Here is a 20,324-nt window from a genome sequence, read left to right on the forward strand (position 1 = left end):
GATGAACATGCTTGTTAGCCTGCCTGAGGAGATGATTTTGAGCCCAGGACCCACATCCTGAAAGATGAGAACTAAGTCCTTCAGGCTGTCCTCTGACATCCAAATGTGAGACACAGCACCTCTCCCTTACCCCCACACTCATGCCAAGACAAAATAAAACTTCAAAAGGTAATCTGAACTTTTCAATAAATGAAGACAAGAAGGACAGCTGCCAGTAAGCCAGAGGCCTCTCTGAACCAGCTTTTTCCCTCTGAAAGGACTTGAAGCCACACAAGGTGCTTACTCGTCTTCAAACTTGGATTGTTATTTCTCAGGAAAAGGCGTTCCAGCTCCTGCAGCCCTGTCACATAGGTAGCAGCAGCAGGAGCCCAGCGCTGGCACAGGCTGTATTTTGGGTATGGTAACTGGAATGGACTGTGCACTGGGTGTCAGATTTGACACAGGCTGGACACGCGGTCCTGTAATGGCACAGGAGGCTCATTGGGTGACACTGTACTTGGCATAGACTGTGCATTGGGTACTGTGATTGGTATAGGCTATACACAACCCACCTGGAAGGGCATAGGGTGTGCAGTAGGAACTGCCATAGGTGGTGTGCTAGATACCTTAACTGGAATATGCTGTACACTGGGCATAGTAACTGGTATGGGGTGGACATGGGGCACAGAAACAGGCATAGGCTATATCCGGGCCTCAGTGATTGACACAGGCTGTACATGGGGTACAGAAACAGGCATATGCTGTACCTGAGGCTCAGTGATTGGCACAGGCTGTACATGGAGCACACTGATTGACACAGGCTGTACATGGGGTACATTAACAGGCATAGGCTTACACGGGGCACAGTAACAGGCACAGGCACTGTTTCTGACACAGACTGTACTCGGGGCACCAGATGTGACATATGCTGTACACAGGTCACAGAGATGCACAGCCTTGGTGCCCCCTGTGCTCTCAGGGATTGGCTTCTGAGGTGGACACCTATTCTCCTGGCTATTGGCAATGGCACTCTCTCTCAGTCATCCATGAGGCTGAAGGTGCAGCAGCAGAAGAACCTTCTCCACTCTTCCCTGTTTTTCTGTTCTCCTCCTCTCCATTCTGCTGTTGGGGCTCCCGACTCAGGGTGGTGCCTTCCACTCTCTTCCTCCTTTCTTCCCTCTCCATGTGGCATGTGGGAAACAGAGAGAAGAGGTGACAGAGCCCAGGGTGGTGAGAAGTCGCTATGACATCAAGGCAGGGGAAGCCTGCAGTGCCCCACACCTCTCCAGTCACCTCTAAGGAACAGCATCCCCTCATGGACATGGCCAGCACACCTATGACATCAAGGCAGGGGAAGCACACAGTGTAGCACTCCTCTCCAGTCACCTCTGAGGGAGAGCATCCCCTCATGCACATGGCCAACCCACCACTCCTAGCATGCACTGACCTTTCCATTTTTTTCTGGACAGGTCCCTCAAGAGGCAGGTAGTTGATGTTTTTATGCTCCATGACAGGAATTCTGTCAAAGTCGCTTGAGGTTTGCCTTCCTTTGAGTCTCTTCTCATTCTGAAGGAGAGTCCCCTATAGTTCTGGCAGGAGAATTACTCCAACAGGAAGGGTTATTTTTCTTCTGGAACTAAGGCCCTGACACGCTGGTTATCTTAACCAATCAGAGACATTCCTTCCTGGCTTCCTGGGATGATTGACAGTTGCCATGGACTGAGCCCCTGAGGTCCAAAACCAACAGCTGTTTGGAGCTTCAGTGAGCAGGGTGTGTTTACAGGGAAGATGTGGCCCTTGGACAAGTAGGGTGTAGAAGGAGCCTTCCAAGTTGCAACTTTTGTCCTTTTGCCCTGGTGAATTAGCTTCCTAGGGAATGTGTGGTGGTCAACTTTGGGAACCCATTTGCTGGCAGTAAGAAGAGATCCCCCAGTAGCTGTGGAGGCCTTGTGGAAATGTGTGGACCATACCTCTTGTTCTCATAGTTCACATTGTGTCCCTGGTACTTGGCAAACAATGGATATTAAGCTAGTGTGTTTATCTGGGAGGTTCTTCTTTGGAATTTCACAGAAAGTGAAGTTAGAGCCTGTCATGCTCCCATGCTCTGCCTTTCCATGAGCTTAGGCAGGATTGCAGGGCCTTCTGGCCTTTCAGCAGGCAGATCAGAGGGCTCATCTTCACCAGGGCTATTGGGGAGTAGTTTAGTAGTACTGTGGAGCCTTCTTGAGTGCTGGCAAAGTCTGTGAGAATTGTCATACCTGTGCTGATGTTCCTCACCTTTCTCTTGAACAGGCGAGCTCACAGGGACACTCTCTCTCTGTCTCTTTCTCTCTCTCTCTCTCTCACTCACTTCTAATTTCTTTAGACTAGTCAAAGTGTGAAGAGCAGGTCTTTAATCCTTGGTACCCACCCCAAAATAGTCAGCCAAGCAGCCTCTTCACTGGCACGTGGCCAGACTGATCCCATGGCTATTACTTTTTTCCAACTTGTTCTGGTCACTCTTGAGACTAGAAGGGCACTAAAGAAGTAGCATATGACCAGGCAGTTCCTCTTTGGTGTGGGAATATTTGGGAGCCCTGGTGCCTGAGTTGGAGTTTTCCTTATATCAAAAGGCTTCCCTCGCCCTCCCCTCCCGCGCTTCCGAAGGTGTGCCTGGCCCAGGGGTCCCCATGTGACTCCAAGGTGGCTGTCTGCACCAGACCTAGGGAGGGCTAAGGGCATGTGTCTGCACTTCCCAACGCTCCAGGCTGGGCGCATCCAGAGATGCAGGGCACAAGGCAGGCAGCTGGGCCGGGTTCAACATGCAGGCCACTGTGGGTGGGGTAGTCCCTGCCAGGGGCAAGGGTCACGGGCCCCAGGAGGCGCCTCCCAAAAGTGCCTGGCTTTGTTGCACCCTGCATTCCTCCAGAGCAAGCAGGTGCAGGTCGGACGCAGGTCATGGTTCTCCAGAATTACAGCTCCCAAGATTGACATAGACCACGTAGTTGGACCAACAACATTTAAGAATGTCAGAGAAACCCAGCTCTGGGTCCATCCTTTATAAGATGTGAACAGGATGTGAAATGGGCTGACTCACAAGCCCTGCCTCCTAGCACCCAGCCTGCCTGCTAGGATGTTCCTCATGAACGCCCCTCCAGTGCTGGCGCTCAGGTCCAGATGGGAGGCCTTTGGCCAGCCTAGGAGCTTCTGCTTTCCTGACTGCTTCTCAGAGTCTAAAGAGGATGCCTCTAGGGCCTCAGTGAGCGCCAGGGTACAGATGCTCATCAGCACACTGCAGAGAGACGAGGCTGCCCTGGGCATGAGCCATGAGCGTGTCACACAGAGAGGCCAACGTGCAGAAAGGTGCCTGGACACCAGACTGACCCCCAAACCTGCTGTGTGCAAAGAGCAGCCAGGGTTCCCTGCCTGTGGTCTTGTTGCAGACTGTAAAGCCCTAGAGAAAGATGAAGCTGGGAAGCAGGGTCCCTTGGAGCTGGATTCTGACAGTGATGACTGCGTGGACCGGGACATCTAGGAGGCCAACCAGGAGTACCTGAAGACAAAGGGTGGAGCTTCTGAGCCTATGTCCTGAGCAGCCCTTTGTTTACCAGAACCTTCCCACAGCTGCACCCTACCCATCTCATGCCCCCCACAACTCACTCCTAACTCAGGTAGTGTTCCTGTGGGAGCCAGTGAGGACCAGGGCTTCACCTCTCCAGCTAGCATAAGCAGCGAGGATTCCTTTGAACTGAGCATCCAAGCTGAGATAGAACAGTTTCTTAATGAGAAAAGACAGCATGAAAACCTACCATCCCGCCCTGGGTTAGGGGTGGAGAAAGCCTTCCATGCCTTCTCTCAGGGGAGCTTGGGTCTCTGTGTCCTTCAGCCTTGTAAGTGCTCTCCAATCTCAGGGAGGCAGAAAGGGGATCAAAGTAGCCTGAAAAGGCTAGAGAGCTGGCTTAGAGGTTAAGAGCAGGCTGCTCTTCCAGAGGTTAGTTCAATTCCCAGCAACCACATGGCAGCTCAAAACCATCTGTAATGAGATCTGGTGCCCTCTTCTGGACTGCTGGAGTACATGCAGGCAGAACATCATCAGATATTCCTGGATGAAGCAGCAGGGCCTCTGTCTACTGGGGTTCCCAGGGCCATGCTTGCCGCACATAAGAGGGGTGGGTTGAGCAGAGAGGTGTATACCAACATTGAAGATAAATGCTGCCTGATCCCTTGAATCCTGCAACTGGCCTTTGGAAGACTCAGGTGTGTACTGAACTCATGAGTGTGGGCAGGAGGCTGTGCTGTCTGAAAAAGCACTGACCACCTACTGGGGATAATGAGGATGCTTGGACATGTTTCTGCGCTTACAGGGTCAGAATGGGGGTCAGGGGAGCATGGTGAGTGACAGAGAACAAGGCACATTCTGTGCAAATCCAGAGAGACCAGAGAACCAACTGTGAAGTGCAGGGGCTACTGAAGGTGACACAGGCATTCCACCTCATGAAAGAAGATCTCTTTTCCAATCTGTCTGAATCTTATGTACAGAGAACATTTTGCATCTACATTCTACAAAACAGAAAGAAAATATTGTGAAAATCTGTCTCTATTGATACTTTTATACTAACGCCAAGGATATAGAGAAACATAATTTTCAACAGCCCATCTCCATGTGGCTCCTGGACAAGGATAGCAACCTAAGGCTCCTCCACATCCATCATGGAAATGTGGTCCTGGATCCCAGGTGGTGCGCTCCTGAACATCGCTTTCTTCTCGCTGACCATCTGTTTGTCTCGCCTGTTGTTAAATCAAGTCTGAAAGCAGAGGAGGACAGGAAATGTCTCAGCATGCTGGGCACTTTGATGCAAAGAGGCACATCATGGGGACACTGGCATTCTGAACTGCACAGCAGCAGCTATGTTCCAAATGCTCAGCCACCCAGGGCAGAAGCAGGCAGGGTGTGTTAAGTGTTGGAGGCCATGGCTAGACTCTAGTTAACCCTGCCTTCTACACAAGAAACTGAAAACAGCACCAGCAATCACTATTTCTGAAAACTCATAGCACGCCTGCTCCTTCAGAACGCACAGGGAGACCAACAGCCCTGTGCTAAGTTCTGAAAAGACCCAGTGCAAGACATGCACACATTTAATGTGATTTCCAAGGTGCACTTTCACAGGTAGCTTACTCACCAATGCTGGGTCATCTCTAATGAATGAACTTATTTTGACTGTTCCATCCCTGAGACAAGATTTCAAGGGCATTAATTGAGACAGTTTGGACAATGTCTTAGGGTGGAGGTAACATCTGAATTGAAAACAATCCTCCAGATTAAAATTGAGTATTGCTATCTCATGCACACTCACAGAAGGAAGAGCAACCACTTGGACCATGAAGCTCTATTCCCACATCAGTCTCATCATACCACCATGCATTAGTTGTTTCTCGTGGGTTCCATGGGCAGATTATTCACTTGCCCCAATTGATAAGTTGTCTTTAGCTAAATGAGCACAACTAAATTTTAGTTATTTAATGCAACTGAATGCTTTGATAGCCCTGCTTGATCCTGCATTAATTTGAGTCTCTATAGCAGCATCCTTAGCCCCAACATGACTCCACAGAAGTTTCCTGTAAAGGTCAATGGTGTTGAAGGAATTAAACAAGAATACTATGTAAATAGCCATGCACTCACAGGTATGGAGACTACACATATATAATTATGCATGCAGTCCTTGCCGTGTAAAGACCTTGGCTTTGCACACAGAACATGATGAGCAGCACGTGGGTGCTTTGGGTTTCTGTTTCCACCAGGAAGTCACTTTCCTTCCAGGAAAAGACAAGAAGCACTAGCTGAAGTATAGTTCCTCCCCCTTCCATCAGGAAGCCACTGACTGCCCTCATAGGAAAGAAAGCAGTCATACACCTACTGGAAAAGACACAGGACAACTGGTCCATGACCTGAAGAGCTCCACATGGATTTCCCCACCCCATGCTTTCTCATGTTTACTGACCTGCACTTTCACTTCTGGCACATTCATGTTTCTGCCGAGCACCTGTCTATGTAGAAAAAGCCACACAGATCTGTCATCAAGGTTATGAGAAATATCACAGGCTGGAAACATTGTGTGCTTTTGACAATCTTTGCCTTCCTGCTAAACTCCTCAAGAACTTGTCACTGATAAAGCCAGGCATGGTTTTCACATCATCAAAACATTTAAAGTGTGTTGAACAGTGATGGTCAAGAAGACTCTAATTAGCTTACATAAATAATTTCAATGTAGCATTTTATAAATGAGCACAAAGGCAGAAGTCTATGATGAAGATGTTATGTAAATTTTAAGCATAGGAATATGTAGGAAAAATGTGGAAGTCTTCATGATGACAGGATCTTATTCTCCTGACTGTGTTTCCTGTAAATTTTGTTTAGTACCTAATGCAAAGATCAGGAAGGAGCAGGGGTGGGCGGTAGAGAGGTGGGTGGGGGGAAAATGAGATAAAATAGAAATCATCAAAAATATAATCTTCCATGTATCATAGGACACAACCAAGAATGTGTAGCCTGAACTGATAGTGGGAACTTGTAATTCCAGCAACGTGGGAATCTTGGGCACAGGAGTCACAATATAAGGCCTGAGTGGGCTCTAGTTTAAGTTCAAGGTCAGCCCAAGGAAGGTAGACAGACCTTATCTCAATCAGTAAGAGGAGGCTGGTAGCCATGGCAAGGATCCTCAGATTTGTATTCCCAATTCTTGAACACCAGAGAGAGGATAGCCTCAAGAACAAGATTAGCTTGGTTTACATGGGGAGGTCTATTTCAGCAAGGACTCCAAAGAAACCAAACACACGTTAATATCAACCAAGAAATGGGTGGCCTTGGCCTTAGATGTAGAGGACTGCCTGTGGAGCAAACACATTCCCTGCCTTAAACCCTTACCACAGACAAACAAGAGTGGCAAAGACAACCACAGAGTAGGAAAATGTTTGGAAAGAAAACTGTCACAGTCTCTTACCCAGTTGGGTAGCTAACACAATCAAGAGGTGAGGACACAGAGAAAACAGTAGCTTCTAGACTGTGGGTGGAAATATCTACTCATGCACTTCGTGGGGAAAAGCATTGATTACAAAAAAAACTCATCCAGTAACTTCAGAGTTTATACAGCCAAGACCAGAAGCCTGAAGCTGAAGAGGGGTTTGTCAGCCTAGGAATCATCAAACCCACTCCCATAGCCACAAGGCAAAACAACACTGAACTCTTCAGAGGAGGGACTCTAAAAAAAGACAGGGTATGCTGAAACAGTAGTGTGAGATTCAGACCCAAAGGGATAAGAACAGCAGCAGAAACTACAGCTGAGAAGCCTGAGAACTATGAAAAATCAGTCAAACTAGGACATTGACCTCTATCACAGGAGGCCTTTAGAGCACTACTGTTTACACCAGGAAGGAAGAAGACATCAGGTTCTGGGGAGGAAGAAGAAGGGAATTTTGGTACAGTTTGTCAAGAGGAATGGACTTCCAGAGCTCTGTCAGAAAATTCATAACACAGCAGAATTCTAAAGCATCAGAATAGTTTGAGTTCCTACTCAATTTTCATTCACCCATGTTGCACCACAGTTGAGAACAGAGATAAAGAAGGACATGATCAGTAAGCACACCTGTCTCATGGCACCACTGCATGAAAACACTAACCTTGATTCAAACACTGAACTTGATGCAACAAAGCAACTTCTACATAACCATCATGGGGTAGAAGATACCTGTGGTTTGGAAATATGGGGAGGACAGGGCCCAGAAGGGGTAAAGGCCAGGTCAATATGAACATTAGCCCCTGGAGGCCAGGGTGCCTCCTGTTGCCTGCCACATACATTGTGAGCACATATGGGTACTGGGTTTCTTGGAAAATGGTCTCCATTTCCTGCACCTGCCACTGTGTGAAGTGGAACTGGATTTGGTGCCTGCTGGGCTGGCGCCTTGAAACCTCAGTCAGCAAGATGGCTGGCTCCTGTGGGTGCAGGCCTCTATGGGAGCCTAGTTGCTGTGGTCACCTTGAGGACCCAGGCTGTTGTCAGGGTTCATGTGGCCTCTGTGTTTGAGGTTGCCCTGTTGGTACTCACTGTTGACCAGGCTTAGAGCTCCTTCATAGATATTGCCACCCACTTTGGCTCTTCCCTCCTGTTCAGGATGGGGGCGGCTGCCCTCCTCATGGCTCTCCAGATGATAGTAGAAGTTGTTGTCATAGTTGTGGAGGTGCTCCATGGCTGCTGCTCCTCAGAAGCCTAGTGACCTGCACCCTCCCTGAGGTCTTGGGCAGGAGCCTTGGCCTGGGGGCTCATAGCAGGGTGATTCCACAAATGTTTAGGCCCTACTCTTTCAAGAATGCAATTGGTTTCCTGTGTGCCTCCTATATGTATGGGTGTGTCTCTGAAGTGAGAATGGGCTTGGACATGGCCCACGCAAGGGATGGGGAAAGGAAACAGAATCTTAACTTCAGGACACCTGCTCAGATCTGGCTGCCTACCCTGGCCTGTGCTCTTGGACCCCACAGAACACCTTGGGAATGGGGCTATGGGAGATTTCAGGCTGATTTTAGCATAGAGAGTGGGAAAGGTGGGGGAAACTCACAATGAGCTCATGAGGCTTGGGTGAAGACTGGAGAATTTCTCATCACCCCAGACCCCACATTTCTGAGTCTTTATGACCCATGAGATGAACATTGACTGGACAGGGTCAGCTGTGTTCGTGTCTGCTTCAAGCGTCTTCAAGGACTCAGAACGCACAGGCCTGACTTGGACCTCCACCTTCAGCACTGGCATTTTGGTCTTATGTTTACAGTGTATTGTGCAGCACTTCAAAAGGGCCAGTGCAATCCTTGGAAAGTTAACAGACTCCAGACAGCCGGTGAAGAATCTGCATTACAATGCTTATAGAAGGTCCTGTCTAGTGCTTCTCAGCTCTGCAAGTTCAGACACTGCACCAACTGCTCTCTTTGTGTTGCAGTACAAACTACTGAGGGTGGAGGGGGCCTTCACACAATAACCTGGGCAGAGTAAGCAACACAGATGCTGGATGGCCATAAACAGGGGAGAGGTTGTGTGCAGTTCTTGTGGTAGAGGGACTGCTCTCATTGACCGTGTTTCAGAGTGCTGGGGTTGGGGTGGGTTGTTAATAGGACCTGAGAGAGAAAATGCAGTGTTGTCCTTTGGTTTGTTTCTTTGCTTTGTGTTTCTGACAGTCTCTCATGTATCCCAGGCGAGCCTGAACCCCACATTCCCATACTGTGTACATTAGGCTGACCAGGGCTTTACTTCTTTGTGTTACACCCTCCCAAGGGTAATAGATGTGAATAGAAATATCTGGCTTTTTCTTAATTAAGTAATTATAAAAACAGAGGTATTAGAACTGGAGGCTTAGCTGTGTATAGAGCTGTAGCGTGGCTGGAGAGCCCCCAGGAATTCTAATTATATTGTAGGGCAAACATCTCAACCTGTAAATGTGGACACCATGCCTACAAATAAGTAAGCTTTGTCAAATATTGCTGGATATCAGGTTAATCAAACAGGTCATTGTTTTTGAGGGAATATCCAGCCTTTCATTGAAGGAGTGACATAGAGCAATGCTAGTTTTGACTGAAAGGGCTTGAGAGAAAGATCCAGAATGTAAGGATTGACCCTGTATGGTGGTTATGCTCAGAGTGCTCTCTGTGGGTGGATAGGTCTTTAAGTGCATGGTAAATCCAGCAGTAAGACAGGAAGGAATCTCAGAGTCCCTGACAGTGTGGTCTCCCACTTTAGTAAATCCAAACACTCAAAGGAAGTCAAAGAAACTGCACCCTGTGTTTTCAGTAGGAAGTTGTGTGTTGATTTGGGATATCTGAGGGAAGGGATGTTTTCAAAATGTCCTCAATGAACAGCAGAAGGTCTTTCCTCCTAAAGTGTCAATGAAAGCTCTTTCCCTTAGAAACTGATCCCAGCCAGTCATGTGTAGTCAGCCAATCAGAAACACACATCCCTTTTCACACATATTTACCTGGTCTTTCCAAAGTCTCTGTCCATGTTTTATCAAAGCGCTCACTCACAGACACACTCATCTGGACCGTTATACAGCACTTGGAGCTACAGAAAAGCAGAGCTTTTTTTCCAATCATCTAATTTAAAGGAAGGCCAGTCAGAATCTGAGCTAGACATGTGGTCACCTAGAGCATGCCTCAACAGGATCTGGCCCTGCAGCTGGATACACATTTTGTGTAGCAGTTTCCTCCAAGATAAGACATTCCATTTGGAGGAAAGCTCCTGAAGACATAAGACATTCCAAATGGAGGTGAAACATTTTATAGTACAGGAGAGATGGTTAAGACACAGGAAGTAAAAGGCTGGATAGCTCCAACTGAGCTTAGTAGATGTGTGTTCCCAGTTCCTCCTGTCTCCCCAGGAAGAGTGTCAACAGCACATGTCAGGTCCACACAACCAAGGAGCACAGGATGAGAATCAGCACTCTGCTGAGGCACAAGATGCCATCTGAGGGTTCTGTTCTTAGAGCAACAGCCCCAGTGAAAAGACTGAAGTCACTGGATGTGGCAGCCAGGTACTGGAGCAGGTCAGCAGACAATACTCAGTACCTGGAAGACTGGTGTCAAGGGCCCGAATGGAACTCAAGAAAGTCATCTCTTGCTGGAACATCCAATGTGGAGCCTCAGGACCCTTCCTCCTGATGCCTCCAGGTCCACAGTGAACCCATCTCTCTCTTTCTCTGCTTCTCCATGTGTGATCCCCACCATAAGCCCTTGGGGATTATCCTAAAATAAAGCTAATTGCAAAATACCGTCCAGAAGTCAGTTAGGAAAAGAGGCCATGGTGGTAGTGGCAGCTGCAGCAGTATGTATATGGGGGCTCTGTGGGGTCAGGACGGAGGATGGGACCTCACTGGTGTAGGCAATCTTCTTCCTACAGAGAAACAGTGGAAGCCAGAAGCAGCCAGGAACTCAGGCTCCCTGGAGACAATCTGAGGCCCCGGGAAACCACTGCTTTCACTCCACCCTTCCAAGACTGAGAACAGATTTCAGACTACTCCAAACCCATGGGAATGTAGGATGTGCCCTGAGCTCAATGGGGCCTACACAGCCTGGGGGCAGGAGATGTGGTCAGACTTCATTCCTCCTTCTAGAGTCCCTTCCTGCTTTCCTGACCAAAGACAAACAGGGGATCCAAGGCTGCTGGGACTGTCAGCTTGCACATCACCATGTACATCATATCTTCTGGCCAGCTTAGGTTGTATTTTCTTTGCAGTAGGTGATGATTAGTACGGAGACCCACAGTTGGTCCCTGTGCAGCAGCACACAAGAGAAGGTGGAGCATTCAGGTCTAACTGGGACATCTCAATCACACCCCTTGTTCACAGGCATGAGGATGACTGTTGGAAGATTCTTAAAGCCAGGGGAACTGGTTATCTCTACTGAAATATTATATGCTAGACCTGAAAAGGGGAGACCTCAGGTTCAGGGCCATAGATACAGCCCTAGTGAAATACTGATACCTGCTATCTCAAGTCAGCATGCTGGGAGACATCTTAGAGACTCAAAAGGAAACTAGCATGTCCCTGCAGCAGGCAAGTTCCCCGGAACACTCACATTCCCAGTGCTGGAAAATAGAATATGGATTTCAAGGGCAGTATAGCATGGTATTGGGAAAACATCATGCACTAATTTTGGGGCTGTACGTCTAGGTCATTGCTCTCTGTTTCTCTAAGATAGACTTTGTGTAATTGGACCTGTAGCTTCACATATGCAAAGACCCATCACAACTATTCTATGCACTGACTGAGTGTTCCAGAACATTGGTATGGACTCAAACTTGTTTACAAATTAGAGCTGCTGTGAAGCAAAGGTCCCCGAAACCTTAAGTACTGAGAGTTCTCCAAGACACTTGACAAAATGCAGACAGAAGACATATTAGTCAAGGTTGCTGAGCAGGCAAGGGTGAGACCATATGCACCCTGAGCTTGAATGGAAGAAAGGAAACAGAAACCTCCCTCTGGCCTGGATGGATGGATTCTCCTCTCCCTCTCAAGCATCAGGGCTCTGGACAGTGTGCCTCTTTGTACCCTGGACGCCCACAGAGAGGGTGTAAATCACACATCATGTACACCCTCCTCCCACTATCAAAACTGGGACAAGTCTTTGGGAAGTTTCCAGCTGGGTCCAGGGTGGGAGTTAGTGGGGAGTGGGGGGGAACAGCAATGACTAGAAATACAGTGTCCTCTGCTGGGGACTTGCCCCACCTGACATTATAATTTGTTCCACAGAGATATAGTGAGTTGACAAGGCCAATGTGAGGGACAGAGAACCATGTGGGGTCAGCATGAAGCAGCATAGCACCTGGAAATCTTCCTCACTTGGCAAGGCACAGTGACCAGAGCTTGCCAGCATCACCTCCTGCTCTAAATTCCATTTCTGGAATAGGCTACTATGGTTCAAATACTTTTACCCACATTTAACATAAAAAATAATGGAACCAACAGACTGAGCATCCACTTCTTTATTGCTGTGATAATTTCAGGGAAGAAAAGGATGTCATGGCCAGCATGGGTGGCCCAGACATTCGGGATTGGGACAGACTCCAGGACATCTGGATCCTGGACATAGGTGGCACTCAATTGCTGCTGCAAAATCTTCAGGGATCCTTGTTCTGGGGATCAGGTGATGCATCCATCAGCACTACCAGTCTAGTGCTTCTTTTGAAAATGACTCTCCTGTACCTAAACCAATTCTACAAGCAGAAGAAAGGGTTGCTTTAGTACACTGAACTGTACCACCACTGAAGAACACATGCTGTAACCTTGTATACTGGCCCAATATTACTGACATTTTAGAACCTATATGGAACCCATCCCTGGTCCAGTGTATACTAGGTATGTGCTCCAGGCCTGAGCTACTCCCCTAGCAAAGCACATTTCTGATTGCTCTGAAACTGTTTTTATATTGATCTAACCCCAAGAACGGTTGAGGACGTAGCTCATGTGTGTACTGATGGAAGCAACAGGTTTCATTCTCATTGAAATAGTCAAAACACCCCCACAAAGCCCCTGAGGACATGTACCACCACACCCATTCCTTCCGCTATGGAACAGACTCAGAATATTGTCTCTTCTCTCCATCAACTGATATTTTTAATGCATTCTTTCAGAAAAGGATGCAGGTCTACCTCGAGGGTTCTTCTTGGTCCTTGCTGTGTGTCCAAAAGTATCAAAAAGATTTCTCTTGGAACACCAGTACTTGTTTCCTTGGGATACAACTTCAGGGTCCCAATCTTCTGCTATACTTCCCTTCTAGACAGCAACATCACCCAAAACATTCTTTTTTTTTATTTTTTATTTTAAATACTGACCAGCACATCGGCTTCTGGCACTCCAATGCATCTTGCAAGTTCCTTCCTGAAGTGAAAAAGATTCCAACATTTAGGCTTTATGGTTGAAGTAAACTGTATCAGGACATGTTCCATTTGCTTTTAAATGTTTGTGTCCACACTTGTGTGTGCACACACATTTACACACACAAAAACACACACACATGCACGCGCACACACACACACACGCACATGCACACACACACACACACACACACACACACATTATTCCTTACATGTGCTTTGAGACTCACTTTAGTAACAGGATTTTTTGAGGGACCAAATTTAAGGCTAATCCCCCAAACAGGTATGTCCTCTATGCCCTTAACATGTAAAGCTTCATTAAGTGAGCCTCCAGTATGAAACGTGTTAGCCAGATTTTAATCTGAGGTGGAATCTCCCCTGCATTTTCCCAGCCACACTTCAGGCTTCCACTCATACTTCCAGAGACTCATTTAGAACAAGCATTGTCTAAATTTCCCACTCACGCCCCACTTAAGCAGACAACAAAACACAATCTTTCCAGTTGGACTAGGGCACATCCCCTACTCCAGAATCCAATTTCTGCTGGAGTGTCCAGACACGGTGGCTTAGTTTCTAGAGGAAATCAGGGGTTCATGGAGCAGCAAAGGACAGCCCGGGCAAAGGTGCAGTGCCTGAAAACGAGGCACCTAGCAGGGTGTTTTTCTTACCTTGCTCGCAAGCTGGGGTAGCGAGTCTCTTGGAAAAGACGCTCCAGTTTCTGCAGCTGAGACAGGGTGAATCTGATGCGACGCCGGGAAGGCAGCCTGTCCCCAGCCTGGAGACTCTTGGTGCCCTCAGGCATTACCGCCTCTTGCTGAGGCTGATGCTGAACACCGCCTCCATGAGCACGTTCCTCGTGGATCCCCTTGTGTATGGGGCCAGAACTTCCATAGTCAGCATGGCCTCCTTCCAATTCTTCTTCTTCGTTTCCTCCCTCCTCTACCACTCCTGTGGCTTCCTGATGAAGACTGGACTGAGCAAGCTCTTCTTGAGCAGGCTTGATTGGGGCACGTTCACCCAGAGCAAGCTCGCCCTGATAAAGCGCACCCTGAGCAAGCTCGCTCTGTACAAGCCCTTTCTTGCCTCCTTCCTCTCCAGGCATCAGGACCATTGCATTCCCACCTGTAAGAGAAACAACCACAAAGATAAAGATCGGATCATCATGGCCCATGGATCATTGGGAAGCCTGGAGTGGGGCCACAGGCCGAGCGGGGTACCTGAAGGAAGCGCCTGGCCACTGGACTTTCCACCAGACTTGCTTCCCAGAATTCGCCCAAGTCCAGTCAGAACCATTTTACTGACCGTGCTGTTGTTGCTGGTCCTCATCGGCTCTGGGACTCAGCATCCTGTTGAAACTGTGGCAGCAGTCCTGACGAGTCTCCATGCCGGGAATCTTTCGATCAGAGAACCCAGGTCCGTAGCTTTGAAAGCCGCTTCTTCACTGTCTGGCGCCAGAGGTACAGCTGTGACGCTCGACCCGGAAGGCTTGTCTTCTGGAGACTCAACCTAACTACAATGTATCCAATCACACATTCTGGCCTGCACAGCCTCAGTGGCTGTGGGCTTGTCCTCTGAGGTGCCTAGCCAGAAGCACTTTAGGGCTGCAGAGAGCAGGGAGTACTTTAAAAAAAATGCAGTCAGTGTGTGTGGTGGGGGTGGGGAACCTGTGGATCCAGTTTTCTGCTTATCTGACAGCTGTAGTTTTGGGTAAGGATGGTTCAAATTCAGTCACAGGGAGTAACACAAAGACCTTCTCAAACTCAGCAGACCTTTGAGCCCTGCTAAATCATTTTTATTAAATTATGCATATGTCCTTCTAACAAAATGCCCCAACCTTGGTTGTGCCTCCTTGAAGAGCCCTGGGTGATGGCAAATATTTGGTAAGCCAAGACAAGGTCCTCCTGAGAGACTGTGCTCCCAACAGGGCTGAATTCCACCAGTGTTCACAAGCTCATTCTGATGGAGACCTTTCTCTACCTAGCGGTGCTTGACCAAGGTCCTAGGGTGACCCAAAGATACCTGTGGGCATCAAAGAACTATTCTGGGCACAGGCTCCAACTTGTCTCACATCTGTGAAGGTGAAAGACAGGGGGAGTAAGCAATTCTGGATGTAAGCTCTACAAAGAATCATTGCAGGAAGGGGAGGTACTGAGGAAAAGTTAGAGGGATTCCCAAGATTAGGAGACATTCCCAAAATTTAAAAGAGCCACTGAGCTCTGTTATTTCGTGGTTTTCGTTTTAAATAGGACCATGGCAGAGCCTGGACAATGGCAGAGGTAATTGTTAGGAGATGGGTTACTTCTCTGAGGTAGCACAGGCTGATACACTGGAGGGCCCATGGTCCATATGGTCTAGCCTACACCAAGGAGATGATTATGCTCTGTTCACCTATTGCCCACCTAGTCAGGGGTGGCTCAACCCTGTCTCACTCCAGACCCCTTTTCCATCCCTGACTAGGCTTTGTGAGTTGTGGGCCTTGACTGACTGGTAACCCTCAGCCACTGGGAAGTCTTCCATCCTCTGACATTTCAGCTGTCCAGGTGCTTTTATTTATACTCAGGTCTCTTTCTTCTCACAGCCACCAAGAAGCCGCTCAACTGTCCTTCCTCTGCTCCTTGTCTTCTGGGTTGTTGTGAAAGGCTTCCCTGAAACACTGAAGTGGGAGGCTTTCTTAGACACAGACTTTACTCATGCTAGCAAATAGATGCTGAAGAAGCTAGGCTATATAAGGAGACAATAGTGACATATGTGCTTTCCTGACGGACTTGGTGGCCTGGTTGGACTGCCACACTAGCTGGGAGCCCTGTCTTTATCAGTGTGAGACAGCTTGACTGTCTTACTGAAGGCAGAAACTCTTTGTGTCTCATCCTTAGTATTCCTGGATTGGTTGTTTCAAACCAACACTCTTTTTAGCCCTAGCATCCCTGCAACCTATGCCAGCAACTAGCAAATTTGAATGTGAGTGCTTTTTCCTCACTAAGGACAGAGAACAAGCTCCTGCATCCATACCAACCCTGGATTCTGAGACAATTTTCCCAAGACTCATCCCAGGGTTTGGGCGAAGCAGGGAAGCTATCATGCATTCAGGGTGTCCTGGAGACTGATCATTTCCTACCCTTACTCCAGAGCTCACAGGACACTGGGTGTATTTTTTATTTGTGGCAGTTTGCTACAGGACTTAGCAAAGAGTGTTGCAGAGGGATTTTTCTCTCTGATGATGGATTCAGCACCCTAAAAGATGGATCCTTGCTGTGTAACCCAGAGGAGCCTTGTAGTGCACTATGGGAGTACTTATCACAGATAAACAGCAAGGCCTGCTATGCTCCAGTCTGTTATCTATGTGAGTCTGGAAACCAGCACCCATCTCTGCCTTTACCCTTGATCCTCTTGACTCTGTTGTCCCCATCTTGGACCTGGGTGGGGGATCCTACTCTGCTGAGCCCTTAGGATGTTGCTGCTGGCCCGCTGCGATCTAGTTGTTCAATCCTACATATCTCTGCAAGACAGAAAACCTGTACTCATAAGCAGCTTTTTCTGTGGAACAGCAGTGATTCATCTGCCCAATTACTGCTCTGTGTGATTTTCTTATAAGTTATATTTTAAGAGGGACTCTCCAGGATTGAAATGCGTCAATCAAATCTTGTGGCTCCTTCTTGTTTAGTTACATACTCAATGATTCCTGTCAGTGATTCTCAACCTTCCTGATACTGTGGCCATTTAATATAGTTGCCCATGCTGTGGTGACCACAACCATTTTCATTGCTGCTTCCTAATTGTAATTTTGCTACTGTTATGAGTTATAATATGCTATCTTTGTTTTCCAATGGTAAAGGTCTGTGGACCCAAAATGTAAAAGGGGATAGAACCTCCAAGTTGAGAAGCACTGCTTTAGGTGAAGGCATGTGATTGTGGAGTTTCTACACTATTTTCCCAGGTGACTCTGCTCATCATAATTGTTAGATGGGAAACCTACCTGCACACAGATTTTCCTGAGGGATTCCTTGGTCAGCATGTACACATCCACACCCAGGTGCATTCACAGTCACAACATTCACATGCAGAAACATCTGTAGCCAAAGCCCTCCCATCCCTTTGTCCCATAACCAAGAGAGAGGCTAATCTGCAGAATGGAAGAGTAGTTCCAGAATCATGGGAAGCATAAAAGGAAAGTGGTCCAAACATTTCATAAAGCTAGTTACTGCTGGGAAGGGAAACACAAATGAATTCTGTCTGTTTTATTGAGGAGCACATGTTTAAGAAAACAAAGAAACTTGGATCACTGATTAACTATAACCCAAGACAATATTAAGTTTACCTTAAGAGTATTAAGACCATTCAAATTAGCAGTTTTAGAAGCAATTGATCAGCTCTAAGAAGAAACATAATTGTGGGATCAGGATCTATACCTGGTGCTTGAGCAGTATTTTTGGAGTCCATTTCCTATGGTGGGAATCCTTGAACCGACTTCATACAGAGGACAGGAGCTTGGTCCTGCCTCAACTGAACATACCAGGCTCTGCTGACTTCCCATGGGAGCCTTACCTGTTTGGAGGGAACCCTCTCTCTTTTTTTGTGTGTGTATACTGGTGTCTTGTGCAGAAATAATGAGTAGTGAGCCCTTCTCCAAACCAGGAAAGGAGTAGACAGGTCAGAGATCCTCCCTTTCAGTCTTTCAACCAGCCACATCACTTTGGAGTGTTCTTGCTTAACCCCATGGTATGCTGTATCCCAGCCACAGGCCCTGGAACATTCTTGCTGTATCCAGGCCTTAGTTCTGTCAGGGACTCTGTAAGGACTCTTCCTGCTGTTTGTAAGAGACACATGGTCGAGGGAGACAAGGGTTGATATAGAGGGAGGCCAGAACTGGGAAGTGTGTGGGCAGACATCTTGAAGGATATAATCCTGAAGAAGGAGCCAGATGGGTGGCTGAAGTGAGCTCCAGAGAAGGGTACCTCGGATAGAGATGGTTAGTGGTATGGCCGAGAGACGGTCTGGAAACACGCTGGGCAAAATTTTCAGTGGAAAGTGTCAAGGTTGGGAGTAAGATGTACCAATGATGAGCCTTTCCAGGTAGTCATGGCACATGCCTTTTATCCCAGGACTCAGGAGGCAGAGCCAGGCAGATCTGCGTGATTTCAAGGCAATCCTGGTCTACAGAGCAAGATCCAGGACAGGCACCAAAACTACACAGAGAAGCCTTGTCTTGAAAAAAATTATGAGCCCCAAGAAAGAGGTTGGAGCTGGGGGTAGCCAGCAGGGCCCAGGACAGAGGCCACTGAGAAGTCAAAAGACTGTGCAGCAGGATGAGGGTATGCTGTGAGGGTATGACGTGAGGCAGGCTGCAGGACAGCAGTGGGGATTTCTCATGTAAATCAGCCTGACCATCCAGGGTCCAGTGTACAGAAGGAAATCATGGCCCTTGTATCAACTCCAGGAACCTAAATGTGCCTTTGTGGGGCTCAAAGACCAGTAAAAGTCTTTCTGTTGTGTTGATACTTGACCACATAAACTCCCCTGGTGCTCTCTGAGAGAGGTTTGTCCTTCCTGGAAACAAGCTCAGGCTGCCATACAAACGCTCAGATAGTCCCCTGGTGGGGTCGTAAGAACGTTCAACATCATCAGTGACACCCATCGAGAATGAAGAATCCTTGCTAGCAGAAATTGGTAATATTGACTTAGCGTGTGTTGATCTGGCTGTGATACTCACTGCAGAATTATGTCTAAACAAAAATCTGGGAAGGGCCTTGATATCTTTCATGGGAGAAGTTACTCCATAGGCAAAAGTGTGACCTGAGGATAGATGATTTTACACACCATAAACACCATGCTCTCACAAGTGCAGTCAGGGTGATCTTTCCCAAACACCACCCTGACTCTGCTGCTTCTCTGCTCAGACACTGCCCATAGCTGCCCAACATCCTTCTGATTTTCCAGAGCCCAACACTGCCCTTCTCTGACCTCATGTTCCATTTGAAGTTGTCACCAAACAGTGTTCCTTGGTCCACCTTTGTTCCTTCTGGTTTTATTTCTGGCATGTGCTACTTTCTAATTTAAACTCTGAGGCCCTGTCCTGTGCACACTTCCTGGTCTTCCCGCCTGTGTGAACGGTTCTATACTGCCACTACTACCTCCTATTACTGAGTTGGGATACCTGAGGGGCTCTGGGGATTGGCCTGTCTAGTGCTGGATGTGTTCCTGTGGGCCGAGGACTTATGCTGGGAACAAGGAAGCAATGAGGCAGGTAGCATGCTCCCAGGTAAAAAGGAAGAGACCACCAATGTATGTGGGCCAACTCCAGTGTACCTGGCCCTCTCCACAAGTCTGAGAGGGTGGGTATTTTTCTGGCTACCAGATAACAGCAGTGTGCCAATATTTTGCTAAGTGATTCCATGACTGAGGGGTAGGATGGAGGGTTGCTGGCAGGAGAAAGGCATAGGTACTAAGCTTCAAGGAGCTCTGCGCACTAAGGGATCTAGGCTCTCCTCCCACAGCTTGTTCTATTGGTGGGACCCTCTGGAGTCTGTAGCTCTACAGGCTGCTTGACTCCCTTCCTGGGCCCATTTGACAGTCCTGAAACAGCAGTGGGCTCCACACATCCCTGCTGTCACCACCCCAACATTGGTCAGCTGGATCATGATGTTTCAACACTCCATTTTCCTGAGGTGGTCTATTCTTACCTTTATTTCATGTTTTTCCTTCCATGCAGAAATAAATTGGACAGTCAGTGAAGGGTAAAGTCAAAGCAAGACAGAAGGGTGGACACTTGACTGGGGAAGTAGAAAGAAGAAGCTAAGTGATGGAGAGATGTTGGTAGTGTTTCAGCACTAAGTTCTCAGCAGGCTTCAGGGTGCTAGCCAAGCACCATCAACCAGTGTCACAGTAGCAACTCTCGGGAGTCTCGGTATGCCAACTGGGAAGATCCCTTGCAGAGCATGTCTGCAGAGAGCGGGCCTCTGAGAA

At 47.9% G+C, this 20,324-nt stretch overlaps 1 protein-coding gene across 1 annotated transcript; it reads right to left on the reverse strand.

Moving 5' to 3' along the window:
- Positions 1-12,608: 12,608 nt before the first annotated feature.
- Positions 12,609-14,748, reverse strand: LOC118574024 (rhox homeobox family member 2-like). Its single transcript, XM_036174620.1, has 4 exons — positions 14,667-14,748; positions 14,033-14,486; positions 13,323-13,368; positions 12,609-12,704 (listed from the first exon to the last, which is right to left on the reverse strand). The coding sequence occupies exons 1-4, from the start codon at positions 14,746-14,748 to the stop codon at positions 12,609-12,611; spliced, it is 678 nt and encodes a 225-aa protein (XP_036030513.1).
- Between the last annotated feature and the right edge of the window lie 5,576 nt (positions 14,749-20,324).

Source organism: Onychomys torridus, chromosome X (assembly GCF_903995425.1).
Source record: "Onychomys torridus chromosome X, mOncTor1.1, whole genome shotgun sequence".
Classification (NCBI taxonomy): Eukaryota; Metazoa; Chordata; class Mammalia; order Rodentia; family Cricetidae; genus Onychomys; species Onychomys torridus.

What these genes read in the sequence shown, in the direction of transcription:
- LOC118574024 (XM_036174620.1), bottom strand. Translation starts at nt 14,748, where the DNA reads ATGGAGACTCGTCAGGACTGCTGCCACAGTTTCAACAGGATGCTGAGT. An exon ending in GGACCAGCAACAACAGCACG is followed by an intron (nt 14,487 to 14,666) that starts GTCAGTAAAATG and finishes TTTCTCTTACAG; the next exon opens with GTGGGAATGCAATGGTCCTG. An exon ending in TGCCAGAAGCCGATGTGCTG is followed by an intron (nt 12,705 to 13,322) that starts GTCAGTATTTAA and finishes TTCTGCTTGTAG; the next exon opens with AATTGGTTTAGGTACAGGAG.